The sequence below is a fragment of the Leptonotus elevatus genome, chromosome 8 (genome assembly GCF_054856555.1).
Source record: "Leptonotus elevatus isolate MCC_2025b chromosome 8, RoL_Lele_1.0, whole genome shotgun sequence".
Lineage (NCBI taxonomy): Eukaryota > Metazoa > Chordata > Actinopteri > Syngnathiformes > Syngnathidae > Leptonotus > Leptonotus elevatus.
Genome location: NC_141246.1, coordinates 12,321,095 through 12,334,908, shown reverse-complemented (window position 1 = coordinate 12,334,908; position 13,814 = coordinate 12,321,095). Strand labels below are relative to the sequence as shown.

At 40.3% G+C, this 13,814-nt stretch overlaps 1 protein-coding gene across 2 annotated transcripts in view; it reads right to left on the bottom strand.

Annotated features, from left to right (window-relative positions):
- The window catches only part of zcchc7 (zinc finger, CCHC domain containing 7), a 44,766-nt gene that overhangs the window by 7,269 nt on the left and 23,683 nt on the right, over positions 1–13,814 (bottom strand). For both annotated transcript variants that reach the window (XM_086083756.1, XM_086083757.1), the window contains exons 4-7: positions 8,628–8,680; positions 8,411–8,548; positions 8,160–8,330; positions 4,754–4,789 (exon numbers count right to left, since the gene is read on the bottom strand). In XM_086083756.1, coding sequence (XP_085939882.1) covers positions 4,754–4,789; positions 8,160–8,330; positions 8,411–8,548; positions 8,628–8,680 — 398 coding nt within the window. The remainder of the gene's footprint in view (positions 1–4,753; positions 4,790–8,159; positions 8,331–8,410; positions 8,549–8,627; positions 8,681–13,814) is intronic.

Genomic DNA, 13,814 nt, shown 5'->3' with positions numbered 1-13,814 from the left:
AAAACCTGCACAGGAAGGCCGGAGCCAAGATTTGAACCCCATACCTTATGACATGCTTAATCCAAGTAGTAAGCCAAGTAAGCAAGCCATGGTTTACACAGCCCTTCTTTTGGATGTCAATGTTGCAAATGATGTGGTTCAATGACATCTGTTGTAATAATGTGTCCAAAAGGGGAAACAAATGAATAATAATAATAATAATATTTAAAAAAACTAGGACAGTGGTTATCAATCTTTTTATGCCAAATACCACCTAAAAAAAAATACTTCTCTCTAACCATCATGGCAAAATGGCCGCCCCACAAGATGGATAAAAAACAAGTGGATTTTTCAGCGTAATTCATATTCCACAAAACACAATATGAATCCAAATATCGTGCTTAGAGTAGTGGGGGCGCATAGAACATATTATTGTAAAGACAACTTTTGACTTGACCTTCTCTTCACACAGTTTCTAAATATTTTATGAGCAAGTGGATTGTTAAATACAACTGAACCGTAATTAGGCAGTGATTCTTTCATTTACCAATAGAGGGAGCCTGCATACCACTATTAGTACCACACTTTTAAAATCATTACACTTAGCCAAGTTCTGCCTCGGTAGGGTACTACAGCAACATGGTTTACTAACAAGTCATCTTTTTAGGTTGGGAAAAACCTTGACTGATCAAAGTGTAGTACACGCTGAAGGAACAAAAACTTGTTGATTTACAAAAAGGTATTTACGATTTACTGTACATTCTTGAAAACCAAGAGCACAACAGACAAACACACAGACACACTGTAGCGTAAAAAATTATATGTACAGGTACTGTTCTGCCTTTTATAGTCTGGCAGCAGCCACATGGGGGCACACCAGTTGTTGCGTTGCACAAAAGGCTGCTTGCGAAAAAAAAAGAAAAAAAGAAGTAACTGTGTGTGTGTGTGGGGGGGGGGTGTGTGTGTGTGGGTGTGTGTGTGTGTGTGTATTTTTGCATGATCTTTACATGTATTAAAGCTGCCCTTGCCAACCTCCACTCTTCTTCTTCCATCTTTTTCCATCCTTCACACTTATCTTCTATCTTCAACCTAGAGGTCCTCCACTAACTTTGCTCCAGAATTCTACCCCCTGTCCCTCAGTTACATTATTTTCTGTTCTTCCACTAAATATTCAAAAGTCAAATTATTTTCCAAATTCCCTTAGATGCAAGAACCCGCTTGTCTCTTATTTATTCATTATGACTTAAAAGGAGTGATTCCCCGAGTGTGGTTCTACTACCACTAGTTGTACATGGGCTCTCTCTGTTGCTATGTGAAAGAATAATTGGATTAAATACAAATTGAAAACATAAACGACAAACATTAAAATCATGCACGTCACTATGCATATAGCCTGTTTAAAAAAATAAATAAAAATATCCCAGTACATTTTTATTTATTTTGTGCTTTTCAAGCACAGTTCAGTTGTATTAAACTTTTAAGTAATGTACAATGCAATTGCATTTCATCTTTAAGAACATCGTTGTTATTAAGTTTTTAGATATACATTTTATTGAACTTTTATGTGCCAATATTTTTTTTTAATGATTCAAGTATTTTTCTATACAGTATTCCCTCGCTATAACGCGGTTCACCTTTCGCGGTCTCTCTGTTTTTTAGTGCAATTTTGCATGCATTTTCTTTCACAGTAATGTACCTATTTTATACAATTTATGAAGTTTTGAACATTGAGAATGTTTAAACAAGAGATAAATGTGAGAAAACGTAAATGCCTCCATGAGAAAAGTGTGCCTTAAAACATTCATAACAAATGTAAAACATAAAGCTAACTACTTGCGGGTATTTTTTTGGAACCTACCCCCAGCGAAAAACGAGGGAACACTGTATTTAATGTAACAATTTTCTATATTTAATTTCTGGATTATGGATTCTGTCATGATACATTTCAAAGCCTATCAAAACAAGAAAACAAAAAGTGAAAACAGGGAGTGCACGCAGAAGGTAATGACTATCGATCTTGTGATGTAAAGTAAAAGGCAGAAAATGTTTAGGAAGGATTATGATTCCAATTGCTGCTCAAAATATTTTGTGTGTGCGTGAGTATCTCACAGGATGTTCTCAGTAGGCACCCCAGGGCATTGTGGTCAACACTGTGTGGTTTGGAGGAGTTTGTTAGTTGAGGGCCAGGTGCACTCAAGACAACACACATCCTCAGGAAGATAAACGGGGCTGGCGGCGCGTGCACGCGCACCCGCTGGCGCGCACGCACACACACACACACCGTTGCAGGGGAGGTCTGACAGAATGCCTTTTCACACCTGGCTGAGCCCAGCGGAAGGTGACAGAGTCACATCTCCCAAAGCGCACGCACACACACACACCTCCTCACATTGGGGAGTTCAGGGTCATAAGCGGCATCATGAATAAAATGAGGCTGTCTTAAACAGAAGGAGGCCCCGTGCCCGCGTATGCATGCCGAGTGTGAGTGCTTTGGTTTTGTTTATGCAGACCCCGCTGAACCCCCATGCCAATTTTGGATGTGTAACGACCTTCTGTTCTCTGCGCTTAAACGGCTTAAATACTTCAATTAGACCTGGGTCATAATCCACCACCCGTTAAAATACGCCACCGCACAAACATTAAAAGTGAGGTGACACTCATTCCCTCTCATTTGTGGCCGCAAACAAAAGTGCACCGGAGCAAAGGACGTCCCGCGCTAACACGCTAATATGAACATTAAAATGAAATCCTGTCTTCAAGCCGGCGTCTCCCCAGGAACTTTGCTGTCCCGTTCCCGCTAACGATGCTGCCTTTACATGAGACAGCCCCTGCTAATTAATCTCCACAGAGAAGAGTGACAGACCTCCCCGAGCACACGCACACACACACACACACGCACAAAGTGCACAGCGAGATGTATGCAAATACACACTCTTCTTGCCTCTTTCTCACTCGTTTGTCCCGTGTGGCGTTGGCAGCACATTTCATGCTTTATCACGTCTTTTAATTGACAAACAAGCTGCTCTTTTCTCTTAGGCTGAGGTCTATATCACACTCTCCGACACACACACGCACACACACACACACACACACACACACACACATGCAAACACACCCTCGCAGCTGAGAAAAGTCCTTCTCTTTTCGGAACAGCACGCCCACGCATAAGCAAATATGGCTCCCTGTTGGCATTGCCGCTTTAACTGTCACACATTTATACTACAAAACCTCGAGCGCACACACACACACAAACAACATACATAAACACACATCTAAACGCAAAATCTCTCTCAACTCGGTACTTCGCACTTGATACAGTGCTATTCAATTACTCTCCAGATCTGTCCTCCACTTGAAAAAACACTGTAGGTGCTGCACCTCTAATAAGAGGGGAAAAAACAACACATAGTGCCACTAGGTGGGTGTAACATACATTATTATGAGTTATAGCACCTTTCACTAACTGAAGAGAATAAAGGCATCTGTAATGCAGAAGTTTAGCGCATGGCATTCCGGGGCAAAAAATGATGATTGAAAAAGTATTACTGATGAAAGAAGAATATTTGTTGGATGCAATTCTTTTTTTATATATATATATATATATATATATATATATATATATATATATATATTTTTTTTTTTTTTGTGTGTGTGTGTGGGTGAGTATGTGTATGTGCGTGCGTGCGTGCGTGCGTGCGTGTATTTGTTAGCTCACCAGAAAACCTATTAGAAAAAATCTCATACCGTTCACCTAAACCGAACACCAGGAGACCCGAGGGGACCAAAGAAAACCAAGGAAGGTGAAATCCAGCACCGACCAGACACCCCCCACCAGAACTCCTCCCCAGCCCAAGAAACATCCAGACCCCAACAAATCCAAATGGATGCAATTCTTTTGGCAGGACAATCACAACAGAGACCATACAGAAAGTCTACACACCCCCTTTTAAATGTCAGGTTTTGTTGATGTTATGTTGTCTCATAACTGTTCAGAAGATTCACCAATCACATTCAAACATATGTTAAATTGGAATCAGCGCATACATGGCACCATTTAAAGAGCGTCTGATTAACACACCAAATAAAATTCAGCTGTTAGTCGTTTTTTCCTCACATATTTTTTTGTGGCTTTCTAGCAGAAGCCTGAAAGTTTTCTGCCAACACTAATATTTGGACTTAATCGTAATCATCTCCACCTTGACTAATGTTGCATTTGAGGAAAGTGGAATGTCAGAATTTTACGACTTCATGCCAGGAAGTGTGGACAGGAGCGATCCTTTGAACTTGGTGCGAAATTTCCAAGATTTTAAATAGAAATGCATTTATCTTTATTTATTATTACTTTAATGTAGTTATTTGATATAGGTTCATATGTTAAACAGAACAATCAACTTATCGGAATCGGCTATCTTTGTTGTTGCCTCAAAAGCTTTTAAGGTCGGAACTGAGACAATCCCAGTGGCATAAGTCCGACGTCCCACCTTCCTCAAATGCAGCATAAGGCTCCAGTTCCAACCAAAGGAAAACATCTCCAAAGAATGACACTGTCACATGTATGGTGTTATTTTGGTGATGAGCAGTGCTGTGTTTGAACCCATCGTACCTTTTGGAATGACGGCCAAAAAAATGTCAGCCTCAGTTTCACTGGACACATTTTCCCTTATACATTTGACGATTTCAAGTGTGTTTTTGCAAGATTTTGCCACCAAGTAAGTGATAGCAGTGGCTTATATAGCTCAGTATGGATAGTTGTGTGTTTTGGTGTGACACTCACCGAGATATGGTACTGCCTCCAGATCTCTGGACATGCCTGTGGGGAGGGGGGGGGGGGGGGGCAGAGTTACAGTGTGTTGATTAAATTCACCAAAAATGATTTTAGAAAGCAGATGGAAAGTAGTGTAGTAAGTAGTGACATAATGACAAAAAAAGGTCTATTTAGACAATTGAGAACATAAAAAGTGGAACAGCAACCAACGCTCACTTGTACATGCTCATTCTAAAATGCTTTTTAATGTGACAAACAGGCTGCAGTGTCACGACCCACCACCCAAAAATGTTCCTGCGTTCCCCAGCCACCGATGACTGAGTCTCTCTACAGTCGGCCTCGTCTTGTCACTCTGTCCTGGTGTGGTTAAAGCATTATCTCCGGGGCTTTGGCACGCTGTTCCCATTGCATTCCGACATCCTCCCTCAAATGCCGCTACTTCCCACTGGGAAATTGAAAATGCCGCCGGCAATAAGATTTATCTACTTACACACCCTGTGAGTAGAAGCTACTGTGAGGAGGAAAGGTAGATTCGCCAGCCATAACATGAGATGCAATACAAGAGCTTGACAAAGACACTGTAATAATGCTCACTTTTGCCAGAAAGATATTCATTTAACAACTGTACTGCATCATATTGAGAGCTGTTTTTGCTCACATTATTATGCCACATAAGAAAAAAAAATTGATGCAGCTTTCGGTTGTATACCAAAAGAAACTACAATTCATTCCACAATGACGGCATCAATCCAAAGTGAAAACGACCTAATTAAAATTAGTCTGATTGTGACCTCATCTATTAAAGCAGCCGGGCTTTTTACTTAGACAACACAAAGATAAAAATGAATTTCAACAGCTGTGTCGTCCTCCATCTCATCAAGCCTTCTTTTAACCCCCCGATACCCCACCCACACACACACACACACACACACACCCCGCGTTTGTTCCTCCCTCCAGACCGCCAGGGTGGCGTGTTGTTGTCGAGGGCGACAGGCGAGGCGAGCGACACACTTGCGCTCCGTCAACCGTCTGTCTTTAATGAGAGACACAGAAAGGCCCAAGGGACAGAGACCTGACTCTCACTTCTCCACAAACACGAATGCGCGCGCACACACACAAACACACACCTACACTAGCACAAGCACGCACACAGACACTCATTGAGTCCAAGAAATAAAGTTTTACCAACCAAGAAAACTAATTAAAATTTCCACCTTAACTTTCACCCACAGAAAATGGAAAATCTGGTGTTTTAGGTGAGAAAAACGGTCTGGAAGAGAGAGAAGGGGCGGGTGCGGGGTGTAGCCCGTGTGCTGGTCTCCCTCTGGTGTTCACCTGGTTACTCATCCATTACGCAGGGCACAGTACATGACTGACTGACGGAGTGCAAAAAAGAAAGTGAGGCACATGGAGACACACGCAGGCTGGCTACATACGCGCAGGGCAGGGCAGGGCTTTACTGCTCTATGGCCGCCATAGCGCCGGTGGGCACGGTAATGGATGTTGCGCTGGGATAATTGTCATTGATGGTCATTAGAGTCACCCTTCAGTGCGAGCAAACACACACCAACACACACACACACACGAATACAGCCCGTATATGCAGCATGGCGAAGACATAACTAAGCTGTAATTACTCAAGTGTATCAATTAATGTGAACAGCAGCGTGTGCTGACCCCCTTTGAGTAAGTGTGAGGACACTTACCAACAGATGCCAAAAGTGAATATTTGACTGATGCTTTGTGCTATTTATTTTTACACATGGTGCAATGTAAGGTTAAGTGAAATTTAACACCTAGAAAGTAGAACACAATTATTTTCGGGACTCGGGACAACCTCTGATTCTAGGTATAATTTTTTTCCCATAGAAACAAAAAATGTATTGCAAGGTCCATCTTTTGGTGTGACAAAACTTTAACTGTACATGCAATATTTCAATTAACACTAACATTCTCAACAGTAACAATTGAATGAGTCTTTCAAGTGCAAACACAAGACGTTATTTTAGCATCTATTTTCCCCCTCCTTTTTATAGTCATATGCTTATGCTTTATATGTGTCTGCAATAAAGATTACAAACAGTGACGCATTTCACTCAAATAAAAAAACAACAACAACATAACACTTGCGGTTAGTGACGCAAGGGTCTTGAATATGTTCTGAGTGCAGCATGCTGCCGATGAACCCTTTCCTTGTGGATGTGCTGCGATGACAAGGCTACGCACAAAGTAGGTGTTTACTGTCACAGAGCTATATAAAAATAAAAAAAAGTTCAGTTCGGGAACAAACTGTGGCGTCGGGTTGGCAGAGTACGGTAATTTCGAAGTGCTAACAGCAAAGGATTTTTGGGGAGGAATTGTACAGTAAACGGCGCGGAGAAAATGGAGGAAGTACAAATATTAGTGCTGGGCATAGATTTTTTGCTTAACCTAGAATAATCTACATTAAAAAGCTTCGTTTTAATTTTGACGAAGGCAGCATTTGTTACTGAAATAATGGAATTTAAAGACCAATAAATTTAGGCAAACATTTACACAAACAGTCTAATTAGTTAACAATATCAATCTAATCTGTCTGACATGGCATGAAGTAATGAGACCAGTGCAGGGCTAGACTGACAATAATAATAATAATAATAAAAATAAAAATAAATCAGATGGCATTTTGACTTAGGTCCTGGCCCAGCCTGGCCCGACTCCTGACCACACCTGGCTACCACGCAGCTCTGCCACTGATGTTGATTTTGGTTCACTTTGCAATCTATATAATAAATATTAAAAATTAATGGGTTGCTCCTTCTAAATTGTGAGCCGGTTCGTTAGGGTGAAATTGAGAGAAATTATCATTAAATAGCACTGCATCTGCCCCAAAAGATGCTGGCCCACCGGGCATCTGTCCTGTATGCCAGATGGCCAGTCAAGCCCTGAACCATTTTAAATAAAATAGTGTTGTACATCATTCATCCCTGTTTTGGAGTTAATTTTATGCTTAGCATAGGCATCACATCACATCTCATTATTTAATTTATTTTAGCACAGAAGGCATTTTAATCATATTTAGTTCTCACTATGCATTTGTTTAAATATGGTAATAAATAATTTAAAAAATGCGTTATTTAATGAAATGTAAACTTTCAGTGACCTCACCTCTGAAACACGCAAACAGAGCTTTATTAATGGGCCCATAAACGATGTCCATATTTGGACTTCCTGTATCGTACATTGTGTGTGTCAATGTTCAAACAACAGAAAAACACCCTCAGTCGCTCCACTTGCCGTTGCGTTTTAGTTTTTAGATCATTCCAAGCGGGACCTGATTCACAAGGGAAGCCCCGCCTACTCTCGGGTTCCACGCAGCCTTAGCCCAAACCTAGTTTACCCAGCCTCAAAGCTCAATTAGTAATGCTGTACTCACATCAAAGTAGTGGCCCGTCATGCCGCAGCGATGGCACTTTTTGTGATAGAAATGCATCTCGCTGCAGCACTCGTACAGGTGACCTGGAAGGCCGCAGTTGTTGCAGTGCCTATTGGGACACCCACTGGACATGTGGTTGGGATTGCCACAGAGGTAGCAAACTGGCAACTTCTGCAGAGTCACACAATTGTTTGTTTAGTAGTTGTGCTCATAAGAGTTGCATGTTAAAGTGCAAAACAAGGAGAACTGACTGTGGGTTCAGGACAGTTTTTGGAAAGATGTCCCAATTTATCACAATTTCGACAGTTGACATTCTTGTCAGTGTAATATCTGTTGGCAAGACGAAATGTGGGTGTTCTGCCACGCTTATCTTTGTTGAAGATTTGAGCCTGAAACAAAGACAGCAAATATATCATCAATTTACAATTAAACATTATTGTCATACAATCATTAATTCTTCTCTCATACCGCTCTGTCTTTGTCCAAAACCACCCAGCTGCTAGCATTATCTTCTTCAACATCTGGAGAAAGAGAAAACATTTGTCTTCAACACAGTTGTACAATGTACATAACCACAAAACACAAAATTTTGATTAATGTAAGCGCATTAAAGCAGCAACAGAACTTGTTTAACATATACAGCATTTTGTTGGGGAAATTCTGATCACATGTTATGGCACTCAAGTCAGAGTCCGATCTGAGCCACTTGATTTTGAGCACCTGCCAATAACCATGTCCTGATCTCAAACATCAGCGATGTATCACAGGAAAAAAAAAGATGTGCATTCGAATTGTCTTCACCGTTATAATTGTTATTTGTTCACATACAGGTATTCCAACGTGACCTTTTCATATGGCCATAAGTCTAGCGCAGCAGTGTTTCAAATCTTTATACAGTATAGCATATCATGGTACAGCGCAAAATAATGATGCAAACAAATGATATTTAAATATCACATCTTAAATATACAAACTCAAATCTAGAACATAAAAAAACTGAATCTGTTGCTGCAATATAAAACTAAGCTATTGCCGTTACGTTTGGCAGTATCCGAGTCACTTTTATGACCTTTAAAAATGATGGACATCTAAACCTAAATTTCACCCGAAATTATGTAATAAGCTATAAGCCCTGACCATCTGGCAATTTTCCCCCGAAATTCTGTAAAAAAAAAATAAAAAAAAATAAAAATAAACACCTGCCTCCATTTACTGTCTGGTCCCTCTGATTAAACCACAAATAAATTCCAGCTGTTCTAGTAGGCTTTTTACAACATTTATTTTGCTTTTGAGCAGAAGGTTCAAGGTTTTGTGACCAAAGTGAATTGTATTTGGAACAGTTATTTCTTCCCTTCAACTTGTCTTAGACGCTTAGTTCCAGCTAAAAAAACAACAACCCGAAAGCATGACGCTGCCATCACCATGGTTCATTCACTGTAAGCATAAAGTCAAGAAAAGGCTACTAGAACAGCTAAACTTTATTTGGGGTTAATCAGATACAATTTAAATGGTGGCAGGTGTGCCCTGACTCCCATTTTACATGATTTTGAATGAGACTGGTTGATTCTGAACACAATCACATATATCTCAGTTGTCAATTTTTATGTCCGCTCTCGAAAATATATTTTTCTTTCTCTTTTTTTTGTACAGGTTGTAGATCACACTAATGATGACAAACATTTTAAAATCATTATCTTGTCCTAATTTCTTTAATATACTGGCATTTCAACAGGGGTGTGTAGACTTTACTCTTTACACTGTAATGGATCCACTGCATCGATTTATGCTGTGTACCAATACTGTACGGCGAGAGATATGATGCAATATGTTGTATTACGACACAGCCTTTTTGTCCCAGCACTCATAAACAGAGGAATCAAAACTGATAGAGAAACATGAAGACCTTAAAAGCCCGAGGCGTGAGCTTCGTTTCCCATTAGAGTAGGATACGCACACACGGGTGCACACAGAAACTGACACCGGCGGCGCGGCACATCTGTACGAGAGACACTAACAGCGCCTCCGGGGAGATCAGCGTATTCTCTTAAGAGGAACAAAACACTAACTGACATCCAGAAATTGTAACGGAAACACACACAGACACATGTTCGTGGCATTAATTATGTGCTGGTGGCAATGACCCGCTACGGGCTCGCATGCTTTCACACACACATGCAGACACAGCCGTGCATCCAGCTCCGCGATTAGCTGCTTGACAGTTTTTAGCCTTTGGACAAACAAGCAGCCTTGAGCCAAAATCAAATATTACACTCTTCTTCCCTTCTTTCTTTTTTTGACTCGCTGTATCCAAGCCCTTATCGCTATTCTGCTCAGCTCCGCTTCTTTGCTTTTATTCCCTCGCCTCGTTTTCTGCCTGAGTCCCGATGTGCGGCAGCATAGGGGAGTTATCAGCCCTCATCCCCGTCAAACAAATTAAAATGGCTGTTGTTTGGATGGCACCCCTCTCCACCCTGACCTTGCCTTCACAAACAACATCCAACTCACTGACTCAAGTAAAAGTAGTGCTTTAACTAAACATGTACAATAATTTATGACTATGATTATCCTATTGGTTTAAATCAGGGATATGTGGCCACACTAAGGGGCCCGTTAAAACATTTTCCCACAAAAAAAGAATCGATATATTTTTTTACAAACCCAGATAATTTTTGAAAAAGAAAAAATGCTGGTGAACATTAAATATACATTTTTCACAAAAAACCGGGAAATGGGGCTGGGGGGGTTGGGCAGGTCCCGAATAAATGGAGATAATCCAAAATATGAAAACATATTGGGGGAAAGGGGGGAGAATCCATAAATATGTGAATCTGCGGGTGCCGAACTGCAAATATACAGGGATTGAAGTTTTAAGTTGGAATACCACCAACCACCACTAGATGACATATCTTATAATGCCCTAAAATACAATGTAAGTAGGCATAATTTTTTTTTTTTACAGATTTGGAATGATATACAGGACAATCATAGTTAAGTACCTCAATAATTTTAAAATTTAGAGTTTGTTGATTTTTGTGAGGAAAAAAAATGTCCAAAATGACTTCTTGTTCAGCAGTTTTGTGCCATTCTTGAATGGTAATTTTTATGCATGAGCGCTCTTTGCACTGGGGAAAAAAATACAGTATGTTCTTATTTTGTTGTTTAAATTTGTGGTTTGGAAATATGTGGTCCTATGTGGTCCCAAATAGTACTGATGAAAAATCATGGCCCCCTCCAGCATTTGGGTTGCCCATCCCTGGCCTAAACATTACTCATTTAATACAAATTATGTAAATTTGTTCAACTTTCTAAGCCAGTGACTTATAGTGACAAATAGTTAATTAAATGTTATTCCACTAGAAGGCAGAAGCTAAATGTGTCACACTTTTTAGTGACATATTTGTTTTGTTAGCGCCTTGAGAGATTATTTTTTAAAACAACACCATAAAAGGTTTAATGCTGAAGAATAAGATCTTAAAACCATAATAGTTGTTTGGTTCATAATTTCAAGCAAAGAAGCTCAAAAGATACTATAAATAAGGAAATGTAGGACAATTGTTAATCATTTTAAGACACTTTCAAATGGTAATAATCCTAAGGAAGAAAACAAATAGCACTTCTAGCAAATGCATCTGTTCTATCTGCAATTCTGCAATTAAAGCAGCTTTGCTGCATGATCGAATGAGTCCAGAAACTTTTAATGTAATCACATTTGGGCGGGTGTAGTTCCTTTGGGTTTTTACATGTATTGATTTGGTTCACACCATCTGCATGTGTGGCAAACATGCAACTCACCGAACGATATTCCAATCCAGTCTAGTTCGTTTTTGGACAGTTTAGTACATAGAAATGAACTAGGAAGCTCTGTAGTGCTTGCCTACTGTGAACAGGCTGGGGGGGCCTCAGTGGGATGTGTGCATGCATAGTTGGCGTTTAACAATTGCTATTGAGTCAATGAGTAGTTTGAAAGAAGGTAGAGGTTAAAGGTGTGAGCATGTATGAAGAGGTGGTTCTCAGTGCGTGTGTGTGTGCGCGTGTGACGGCGTTGGTGACCCAACGAAAGTCCTTCCAAAAGCGTCTCCCAGGGGGACTCCGCAAATAAAGAGCAGGAAGCTTTCCCTTAATCTAAGGGCCCCCCATCTCAGCAACAAACACACACGGATAAAGGGTGAAGCTCTTTGTCACGGCCGAGGAATCAAACACATGCATGGGGCGGGGGGGGGGGGGGGGGGGATTGGCGAAGAAAAAAGGTGTGTGGGGGGTGGTGGTCTTTGCACGAGGGGAAAATATGCTAATCAACCCTGAGGCTCTGTTCAAAACCAGGATGATCTCAGCTTCTTGCTACATGCTAACCCAACACAAGAAGGAGCTGAAGAGGCAGATGGCATTGGTTTCACTTTGTGGCTAAGCCGCCATGTTTGCTGCATCTGACAAACCCTTTCAGCCAAGCCGGAAGTTGGAACGGACAACCCAGGCTAAAAGATCATTCCCTCTCTGACAAAAGCCAGGAAAGCCTGATTATCAGATGTCTGTTATGGTGATTACATGGTGTGAGTTCTTCACTATCTGCTCAGAAACAGTAAGGATGGTAGTAAGCGAGCTGAAGCGTGCGCTGTGATGGACCAACTCAACTCAATAGAAATACTTGGGAAGAACGGTTGGCAAGGAATGCTCATTTGTCAGCTTCAATGGAGTTAAGATAAGCTATTACAAATCATTAAGTGTGTTGTCAACTTAAGTACCCCACACATATTTACATGCAGTCAGTAACCCTTTGAAAATCTGAATATTGGTAATATTTAGGTTTTGAAAGGCCATGTAAACACACGCAAAAACCCAAACATGGTCTTATTCGGGCTTTTAAAAAGCCAAATAAGACCCCTGGGTTACCCCTTTTCTAACCTGAATACTCGGGTCATATAAATGCATTTGGAATATCTCGGTTGAACGTAGCACTGGTTTGTGTAGTGCGCATGTTCTATCCGCAAGGAACCTTGGTCTTTTGAGTACAGGAACTACTTGTATGTATAGGAGCCATCTTGTGTTGCCACAGGCTAAGCGAGCCTAACTTGAATACACTCCATTGATTTCTTTGCAGCATTTTCACCTTATTTTCTATCTTTACGGTGGAAACGCCACACTTGTATGTATAAATATTAATGCTGTCAAGCGATTAATTAAAAAAACAAAACAATTAATCACACAATTTCCTGTAATTAATCGCGATAAATTGCATTTAACTATTATTTCCTACAAACCTGGTAAAAGATATTTACTTGAGTAAAATCTTGCAATTAATGTATAATCATCAAATACAAACATTTCAAGTTTTAATGGCTGTCTTTGATTTTTTAATATGATTTGTTTCCCCCCAGTAAAATCCAATTGTTGAAAAAAAATAAAAATAAACTATTGGAAATAATTAACAAAACTTCTCAGTTTTTGGTTTGGTTCTGCCCAGCAGCACCCCACACAGAAACAGAAACTCCAGCAGCGTTGATTTGCGAGGCCCCATGGAGGTAACTTGAGCAAGGTGTTTTTCTCTGAGCTAATACGTCAAAGACATACAACTAATATGCTATTTGAATTTGGCTTTGCAAAGTGCGCAAATAATTTTTGATTAATCCACTGAGCCGTTGAGCCACTTTTTAAAGTAAA